We start from the raw sequence: 10,751 nt of genomic DNA on the forward strand, positions 1-10,751 counted from the left end.
AATTCAATAAATCAAAACTTCCAACTGATTTAACGGTCACTGCCGATCGAAATGTGAAGAAATGAGGATTTTCAAGCGTACAAGCTAAGCAAAGTTAGTGAAATACAGACAAATTATCATAACAGTGGTAGCTATATGTATTTATGTTTTTTTTTTTTTTTTTTTTAATTGATTCCGAAAGGTTTTAAGTTATCGCTTGCTGGCTATTCAGTATCAGAAAACGGACGGTGGACTAACTGTTTTTTCCTCTTAACTTACTGGTCAAAACTTGCATCTACATAGGTGTAGCTAATCTTATGGTGTTCCAGAAATAATAGCGCAGATTTTATTGCAGATGACACTCGACGACCCGCATGAGACCAAGGAGCTGGAGGATGAGGTGTCTGTTAATTCTCCCAAACAGCACAACGTCCGCGCGTGGAATGCGTTCATTTCCATAATATGCCTGGCATCAGTAGCACTGTGTCTGTATGAGGTAAGATGTTTTCAGACATTTGTCTGTTAGTGTGAGTCAATACCTTAGGGTCGTTGTGAAAACTTTAATGACTTAAGTTTACTCCAAAAAGAATCGATTCCGAAGTGTTGGGAATTGGGAATCGATTCCATTAAAAGGGAATCGGCTTCATGAGCCTTTTCAGTTCAGTTGAGCTATTCGCACGTCTGTCGCTTGTTAATAGACAATATAAAGGATCAAACTTGCAGAAATATAAATAAATGCAAAAATAGGACAATTAAATAAATGACTTTTGTAATTTCATAATTATAACAGTGATTAAGCATATGCTTGCAATATTTTGTAAGGAATTAAAAAAAAAAATTCTGGATTATGTTTAATTTTTATTTCACTGGAGTCTGTTTTAATGGTTAAATTAAATTGTAGTAATCAAAAAGCCTGTTTAATTATTTTAAATATTAAAACATATACAATTTACAAATTCAGTGAGATTGTTGTTAAATTGTAATAATCTAAAAGCATGTCTAATCAACAGAATTTATAAAACTTTCACAACTTAATATTTTATTACAATTATTACAATAATGTAGCCATATGAAATGTTTTTTTTTTTTTTTTAATTTAACGTGCCTCCTGAATTCAGATGTTATTTTTCTATATTTATGTTTAATACAAATTTATTATCAAAAACTGTGATAATCAAATAAGGACATAAAACATTAAAAATGCAATCTTTTGAAATTTAAATGAAAATGTAACAATTTCTTTTAATTATTGGCAAACAAAGTGCTGTACAGCAGACGTTTACTATAAAAATTGTGATTTAATTTATTATTGTTATTATTATTATTACTTGAGAAGTACATTCTATTGTACAATAGTATTATATTATGACGGGTTGTCAAGAAGATCTTTTGAATGGATTCTGTAATTCTGTCCAAATTTTCCACATCATGGAAATCATTTCGTGGAGCCTCTGGCTACGAGTCATGGACCCCAATTTGATAACCCCTGGTTTATTATATTGCACACAATATGATATAATATAATTCAGTAATGTAATATATTGCACTCTACAATAAGGTGGTGGCCCTTATTTGTGGACTTTTGAAACCTTCTGCTCTCACCCAGTCAACTCCCCTTAACGAAAAATGGAAACAAACCAAATTTCACTGAGATTAGACTTTGTTTGGGGAGTGCTCAACAAAATTGAAATAGTCTTAATGGCCATAAAAACACGTAATTAATAATTATACAGTGCCATTACTAAACTGAATTAGGTTAAAAATGAGAACACAGAACAGTGTTGTTAGTCTTAAAATGTTAAATTGCGTTGGTGCCAACAGCCTCGTGGGCAGCGCACTGACATGTTGCGCCATTGTGCTTCAGGTTTCCCAAGTTCGAGTCCCGTCTTGTGGACTTTTCCCAATCCTGTCTGCTTCCTGTCCATTTACTATCCTATCAAAATAAAGTCATAAAACACCAACAACAAAAAAATGTAAATTACAAACAACGCTGTTGATGAGAACTGATTTTTGAAAAACTGTGATCTGATCTAGATTGCGATGACAATCTGACATGTCCATCAGCCGCAAAGTTCCTGCAGATGTAGAAGCAGAATGTTAAAAAGTGAAATGACTGTATTGGTGAAAAAAGTGAACATGGAACAAAACTGAGATCTGGTCTAGGCCTAGATATTTATGAAGTTTCTACAAGTCCTTGTAGAACCTGGACCTGGAAACAGATTTCAGTGCTCTCTGACATTCTGCATAATGAACTGCGTTTGTTTTTCAGTCTTTGAGAGGAGTCTGTTGTACTTTAGAATAAAGTAGATTTGGTTTGTACCTATGATTGTTAATCATTTACTGTTGGTCCACTGTGATCAACAGTGAAACTTTCCTCTTCCACTGTTGATCTTATCCAGAAAACAAAAATTAATCTTATCACACTGGTCAACACTGGTGGTCTGCGCCACTAGCGGAGGCGGCCTCGCGCTAGCATCTGGAAACAGAAGCTAGAGGCCCGGTTGCATATGGAGCCGGAAGAGCTGCGGTGAAAGGCTGAGCCGAAGTGGGAAGCAAGTGAGGCTTTGCTGCGGTGAGAACTGGGGTGCGGCCCAGGCTCGTTGAAGGCCTGCCACTGCGACCCGACGCTCACGGAGAGCCAGGTCTTGTGATAGATAATTAACCTAATTAACACGAGAGTATCAATCAGTAATCAACCCAGTTAACAAGATAAGAGGTGTGTATATATATACAGCAGACTTAGCTCTGTTCCTTGACAGTTTTCCGGCATCCCTCTGCCACCCCTTCTCCGCACTTACAACTATTCCTGTCCTAACCTATAGGTGGGTAGCTCGGACCTCTCCCTTCGGACAGCATGCCAAATACGCATAAACTTTATTCTATTTATTATATGTAAGTGTGAACTCGTGAAACCTATCGTTGATTAACTTGAGTGCTAATTGTGTTAATTAGGCTAAGTATCTGACGCGCTCCTTCCGAACTTTGTTAATAAAACATCATCAAATGCCCAAAATAGGAGGCAAAACGGTGCTCATTAACGTGTGACAATTGCGTAGTGTGTGTAATCAAATATGCTGTAATTTCGAGATGACAACACGTGATATTCTACTTGGAGCTTGGACACACTGGACTCTGAACTACAGCACTATTGATGCCTAAACAGTGCCTAATAAATCTGAGGTGATCAGGCATTACAGTTGTAGCTCTCAGAAAATTCCCAGTTCACAAGTTGTAATTACAAGTTCTACGAGGACATGAATGCTTTTTTACAAGTTGGTAAGTTTATTAAGCATAAACTTAATGGCCTCTACTCTGCCCTTTCTTGCATGCCATCTCCTGTAAGTGCAGTCAAAGATCTGCTCTACCTCCTATAGAGGACTCGTACACAAAAATACAAGACAACAAAGCAATACTTAATTAAAAAAGAATAAATAAAAGAATATTTTAAATAAATTCAATATAAACGATAGTATAACAATGTGCAGTAAACGGTAAAACTGTTTGCACTACAAACCAGTGTGTTCATAATTACAGTTTTTCTCGATTGCTTAAACACATTTCTTGAAATTATGCCTCTTTTTTTGCAAAACTTTAAACACAAATCCATAACTTCTACCTCAATTCCCCAAACGTCCTATATTCAGTTCAAAATGAAGCTCTCCACTCAAAACAACTCAATCTTGCTGAAAAAACAAACTTTGATCTCAGACATGACACACAAACCCTCAAAAACACACACACTCACACACACACTACAATACAGTCTTACACACTGATGAGATAAACTCAAAACAACACTACAAAAACCGGAAATAAGTGTTACTTGTGGTACTCCCCAAGTGTTTTATTCCTTAATTTAATGTACTGTAGAGTTCAGTACAATACACCAAACAACAACAAAAATAATTATTCTTCCCCAGCATCCCGTCTTTGGTCTGGGTCAGGCCAAAGAACATCTTCAACATCACAGGCTATACTGGCCCTGGCCAGGCAGCGGGGGTAAAATCCTCTTGCATGCCTGATCCAACCCTGGCATGCATCAACTGAAATACAGTGAGGAAATTAAGTATTTGAACACCCTGCTATTTTGCAAGTTCTCCCACTTAGATATCATGGAGGGGTCTGAAATTGTCATCGTAGGTGCATGTCCACTGTGAGAGACATAATCTAAAAAAAAATCCAGAAATCACAATGTATGATTTTTAACTATTTATTTGTATGATACAGCTGCAAATAAGTATTTGAACACCTGAGAAAATCAATGTTAATATTTGGTACAGTAGCCTTTGTTTGCAATTACAGAGGTCAAACGTTTCCTGTAGTTTTTCACCAGGTTTGCACACACTGCAGGAGGGATTTTGGCCCACCTCCACACAGATCTTCTCTAGATCAGTCAGGTTTCTGGCCTGTCGCTGAGAAACACGGAGTTTGAGCTCCTCCAAAGATTCTCTATTGGGTTTAGGTCTGAGACTGGCAGGCCACGCCAGAACCTTGATATGCTTCTTACAGAGCCACTCCTTGGTTATCCTGGCTGTGTGCTTCGGGTCATTGTCATGTTGGAAGACCCAGCCTCGACCCATCTTCAATGCTCTAACTGAGGGAAGGAGGTTGTTCCCCAAAATCTCGCAATACATGGCCCCGGTCATCCTCTCCTTAATACAGTGCAGTCGCCCTGTCCCATGTGCAGAAAAACACCCCAAAGCATGATGCTACCACCCCATGCTTCACAGTAGGGATGGTGTTCTTGGGATGGTACTCATCATTCTTCTTCCTCCAAACACGTTTAGTGGAATTATGACCAAAACGTTCTATTTTGGTCTCATCTGACCACATGACTTTCTCCCATGACTCCTCTGGATCATCCAAATGGTCATTGTAAAACTTAAGTCGGGCCTGGACATGTGCTGGTTTAAGCAGGGGAACCTTCCGTGCCATGCATGATTTCAAACCATGACGCCTTAGTGTATTACCAACAGTAACCTTGGAAACGGTGGTCCCAGCTCTTTTCAGGTCATTGACCAGCTCCTCCCGTGTAGTTCTGGGCTGATTTCTCACCTTTCTTAGGATCATTGAGACCCCACGGGGTGAGATCTTGCATGGAGCCCCAGTCCGAGGGAGATTGACAGTCATGTTTAGCTTCTTCCATTTTCTAATGATTGCTCCAACAGTGGACCTTTTTCACCAAGCTGCTTGGCAATTTCCCGTAGCCCTTTCCAGCCTTGTGGAGGTGTACAATTTTGTCTCTAGTGTCTTTGGACAGCTCTTTGGTCTTGGCCATGTTAGTAGTTGGATTCTTACTGATTGTATGGGGTGGACAGGTGTCTTTATGCAGCTAACGACCTCAAACAGGTGCATCTAATTTAGGATAATAAATGGAGTGGAGGTGGACATTTTAAAGGCAGACTAACAGGTCTTTGAGGGTCAGAATTCTAGCTGATAGACAGGTGTTCAAATACTTATTTGCAGCTGTATCATACAAATAAATAGTTAAAAAATCATACGTTGTGATTTCTGGATTTTCTTTTATAGATTATATGTCTCACAGTGGACATGCACCTACGATGACAATTTCAGACCCCTCCATGATTTCTAAGTGGGAGAACTTGCAAAATAGCAGGGTGTTCATATACTTATTTTCCTCACTGTATATGAGACTGTCTGCTTGTCCTTGCCCTTCCTCTTTCTCTTCCATGTTGTCCTCCTCCTCCTCTTTCTTCTCCTGCTCTTCCTCTTTCTCCTCCTCCTCCTCTTTCTCCTCCTCCACTTCCTCTTTCTCCTCTTCCTCTTCCTCCTCTTCCTCTCCGTACTCCCTCGCCACCTCCTACTTCCTTCCTTCATTTCTTTCTCCGCTCCCTACTCCTTCTCCTCCTCCTCTGTGGTGTCCTTGACCTCTTCCTTCACGTCTCTGGATCCATTGTTTCAAACCTGAATGCAGTTTATCTGTCGCTTTAGTGCATTTCTTAAAACAATTAGTACAAACAGCACCACACAATGTTTTTCCTGCAAAAGCCTGTAACTTACTCAAAATCTTTAGTTCATCTCTCAGAAGTAAGTATTTGTCAATGAACATTGTCCTTGTGTCATTGACTACATTTACATGCGCATGAATAATGCGATTATTTCCAATAATCAGAGTAAGGACTTAATTGCATTATGATGTTGACATGTCAAGAGCAAAGCTCTTCACTCCCGTTTACATGCAATTTCCTTTATTCTTATTATTCGCTAAGAATTGTGGTTAATTTTTTACTGCCATTATTCACATACCCCACTGCACAGCAAAATGATGGACTCAGAAAGAGCAGGCGTGTTACTGGCCGCTGTTTTATTTACGTCTAATGCATAATGATGTATGGCTGTATTCCATGCATTTTCTGCGCCATAGAAATGTGATAGAATTTGTTTGCCTATATACTGCCGTCGCATTCTACCCGCCGTTTGTGGATGAGGGTAAGGAACAAAGACTGGTGGCAGCTAGTTGTGTTTTCCCCAGAATGCGATGCTTTCTTCCCCACCATCAATTCTAATCTGCGTATTATTACAGGTGCGTGTCACATCATTAATGTATGTCACAAGCGCATGTGCACTTTGGTCAGAGCAGCAATGCTGCGATTAATGTGGTTACATGCCTGTATATTTCGATTAAAATCGGCGTATGTTAATACGATTATGCTTGCTGCGATTATGAGCTTAATCGCATTATTTAGATCGAAGTATTGCGTTTACATGAGGTAAAGATTAATCGCAATATTGTCAATATCTCATTATAATCGCATTAAGAGATTGTGCATGTAAACGCACTCACTGTTCACATACAAGATGCAAAATGCTGTCAGTATAACAGTGCACTCTGTTATATCCATTTCAAAAGTACAAATTTACACATTACTCTATGTGGGATATTTATTGAAAAAGACTGGATATGATTTATCACAGTTACACTTTTACTAGTGGTCTAAAAAAAACACACATTACAGCTGTAAGGGAAACAGGTCAATTTAGCTCAAAGGGAATCATTTATGAGTTTATAGGGAATTTGGACAGAATCACTGTTTTACGGCTGATCACCGATCACTGAACGGTATAAGTATAACGTCAACTCTGCACTGGATATTAAAATCCAAAATATAGTGAAAACACTATTAAATAGCACAGTAACAAGATTGGCAGTTTAAAGGTCCCATGGCATGAAATTTTTACATTAACCCTCTAAGCGCCAAAGTCGCAAAATTGCGACAAGACGTCATACTTCATTAAACAGACTGTAGTTCCTAATATGGTGTAGTATCTCATTTGTATTCCCTACCACTAGATGGCAGACATGTAGTACTTCGATTCTAGACCAAAATTGTTCGAGGAAATAGCAGAGCAAGTGAGCTATCGTGTCATTGATGCGGAAGCAGTTCAGTTCTTAGCGTCTGAGTAAATTGTGAGATTTGTGAGAGAAAATCTCCAAATGGCTAATAAAAAGTTGTACCGTGAGGACGTGTTGCAAATGTTATTCGCCTATTCTGACTCTGAAGGGGAATATTTGCCTTTGGAAATGACGATCGGCCATCTAATGATCGCGCATCTCCTGGTACATCTTCACATGCGCAATGGCGCCGCCGTAAATGGCGAGAGTGTTCACAAAGCACCATCAAGTGATAATTTCGAGACTTGCCCAACGGGGATGAGGGTGGCAGGGGTGGACGTGGTCTTAGTGTCCATAGGAGAGGCATCGCGTTGCTGATGGTCGGCCAGATTGCGACTTTTTCTGATCGCTACCAAAGGGCCGCCGCAGACAGTACAGGTGCAGTCAGTGAGGGGCAGGTCTGTGCGCTGTGCCATGCAATGAGAGGTACATACTCTCAAGAACTATAAACTGTCACCTAGATACCTGATTGGGCAGATAGCTGGTCAACTGATCAAAAAAAATAGGTACATGTATTTTACTATGGCACAGTAATATAGTAATAATTTACTACTTTCTCCTGTTTTACTGTTGATTTCCTCTTTTCATGATCATTTGGAATGAGGTTCAAACATCCATTCAATATCTATTATTTCCTGAATATTACTGATGAACTGATCAAAAAGTAGACTACTGTTCACATGCGTTTTACACATAGTATAGTAATATAGTAATAATTTAGTACTTTCTCCTGTTTTATTGTTGGTTTCCTCTTTTCCTGATCATGTGGAATGAGGATAAAAAGACTAAAAAAAACTAAAAAAAACATGCAAATAAGTTCAAATATCAATTCAATATCTACTATTTCCTGAATATTATGAAATTCAAGAGGACCGCCCCCTGATGACATCATAATATGCAAATTAGATGAGTATATTTACACCCCACATAAACTTTAGGTCATGCCCAACATTTTTCTAATTTACAGTAGATCTCTATCTTTAAACCCTTTCAAGCTACAAGCTTTTGAAATCTTGATGTCAAAATCCACCATTTTTAAAAAAAAACCCTGGCGCCTAAAGGGTTAATATGAGTTCCCCTAGCCTGCCTATGGTCCCCCAGTGGCTAGAAATGGCGATAGGTGTAAACCGAGCCCTGGGTATCCTGCTTCGCCTTTGAGAAAATGAAAGTTTAGATGGCCCGATCTGGAATCTTCCTTTTATGTTGTCATACGGGGAAAGGTTACCTCCCCTTTCTCTGCTTTGCCCGCCCATGAGAAAATGAGCTACTGCCGTGCGAGGCGAGTGCAATATATTTTTTTTTCCTCGAGAGACATCATGGCTTGCAAACGAGCAAAGCATGGCAGTTGCTCGGTGTTTGGACGTACAAATGAACACCTAAGTATTTTTTTAGTTCCTTCATTCGAGCCTAGCATGGCTAGCATTAGCTACATGATAATAACTGTAACAGCATACATAAATAAACCAACTAAAGTACCGTATCCAGACACAATATTTTAAACTAACCATTCGAAGACGTCCTGCTGTAGCCGCTGAGTTGCAACTTCTTCATCAGGTGCTTCTCCATCCGGATCAGATTCTGGGTCAAACTGAAAAGCTTGAACGACTGTGTGTCTACGAGCCATTGCACAGAGAATGAAAATGTGAAATCCCAAGTTTATAGCAATATGTGCTATTGCATAGACCTGGACAACCATCAATCACTTATTTAACCCTCGCATTGAGTTTTTCAATGAGACAAAAATGTATTAATTTTATTAGGCAATCATTTAATTTTAGGCGGCCGTTAAACAGAAAATAAGGAAGAGCATACACTCAACATAAACCAGTGCATAGCTTATTTATTCAGATCAGCTGGAGCAATGCAGAAATGGAAAATAGACTGACAGAATTCTTCATTTTCATTTAACGTTAGCCAACATATTAAAACAGAAGTCAAAAACAATAGGAAAGTGTATCAAGGAATAGCATTAAAACGGCTTTTAAAAATGTACTTCATGTTGGCTATATTGTCTAAAAACAAAACAATGCTCGTTTTACTTACTCAGACCATGCGCATTTGTTCAGTGAATTTAACATGTTAATGTGGTCTGGCGAAAGACGGGACTAGTGGTGATTCTGCACTTGCAAAAAAGCACGCTCGGCAGGAACTGAAGTTACAGGCACGCAGAGAAATAACTACAAGCAAGCAGACAGTTTCGAAAAGAGCCTGGAAATCCCGCACCACCACTGAAGTGGGTCTTAGAGGAATAGACGGCGCGGATGGGATCGCGGACCGCAGCGACGGGCTGTAGTGTATGACATGATTGACATTTGCTGGCTTTGGCTAGCCTCCAAGCTAACGCATACGTGCCTGTATTGAATATGATTACACATCGCTCCAGTAGAGTTATTGTAAGCCAATTTGACATTACATAGTTTACACAAAACTTTTCTGTTTCCTTATAATTCAAAATAATCCCACACCTTGCTGGTTCTTTGCGTGGTCATTTCGAGCAACTGACATGAAGAAAAGGCATGCGAGGTCTGAGGTAAAAATGTAGTTTCCGCCCAGATACGCTTTTAAAAATATTTATATATTTTAATATTTTGATATTTATAAATTTTCGAAAGTATAATTTCAGTTTATTGTTAAAATGTTTTAAATGTAACGTTAAAATTATGGGGTTTTTTTTCACTTGTGTAATCGACTATTGATTTCAGTGTCGACTAGCAGGAGCTGTACCGTTTAGTCGACTAATCGACTAGACCCGCACATCCCTAGTGTTAATGTTGTAAGCTGTTCTGTGAAAGAGTTGTTGGTTAGGCTTGCTTCAGACGGGCTGGCGCTAGGGATCTGATTTATGGACATCCTGTTGTCTTGGGCCTCTTTGTGGAATTTTCATGTTTCAATTTCTGATCGAATCTTAAATTGTCTGATTCACTCTGATATCCTACACACTGTGAAATAGAAAAGAAAAAGAAATATGGGCACAAAGGCAAAAATAAAAATTAGAAAGACCATTGTCAGAATTTATAACTCTTGTGTTATCTTCTGTCTATATATGCTTTCCAATTGAAGGTTCATGAGATACTTTGAACTATTTCAGAGAACTGGTTTGTCATTGGTTGATCTCTTCATTAGTGAAAGTCAAGATGCACTTGAACAATGCATGGCAAATTTATAAAAAGTCTAATAGAAATGTGTAGAAAATATGCTTGACAGTTTATGACAATTAGATCAACCATTTTGCATTTACCGTAATGACTTATACCAGCGTTTCCCAATCCCAGTCCTCACGCCCCCCCCTGCTCTGCATATTTCGTATGTATCTCTTATCACGTACAACGTTTGTTCTATTCGACCATAAGTGCCCTGC

The 10,751-nt window shown here is 38.9% G+C and overlaps 1 protein-coding gene across 1 annotated transcript in view; it reads left to right on the forward strand.

Annotated features, from left to right (window-relative positions):
- The window catches only part of LOC131540740 (uncharacterized), a 112,454-nt gene continuing 101,703 nt past the window's right edge, over positions 1 to 10,751 (forward strand). The window contains exons 1-2 of the mRNA XM_058775965.1: positions 1 to 93; positions 335 to 475. Coding sequence (XP_058631948.1) covers positions 335 to 475 — 141 coding nt within the window. The 5' untranslated portion in view covers positions 1 to 93. The remainder of the gene's footprint in view (positions 94 to 334; positions 476 to 10,751) is intronic.

This window comes from Onychostoma macrolepis, chromosome 05 (genome assembly GCF_012432095.1).
Source record: "Onychostoma macrolepis isolate SWU-2019 chromosome 05, ASM1243209v1, whole genome shotgun sequence".
Classification (NCBI taxonomy): domain Eukaryota; kingdom Metazoa; phylum Chordata; class Actinopteri; order Cypriniformes; family Cyprinidae; genus Onychostoma; species Onychostoma macrolepis.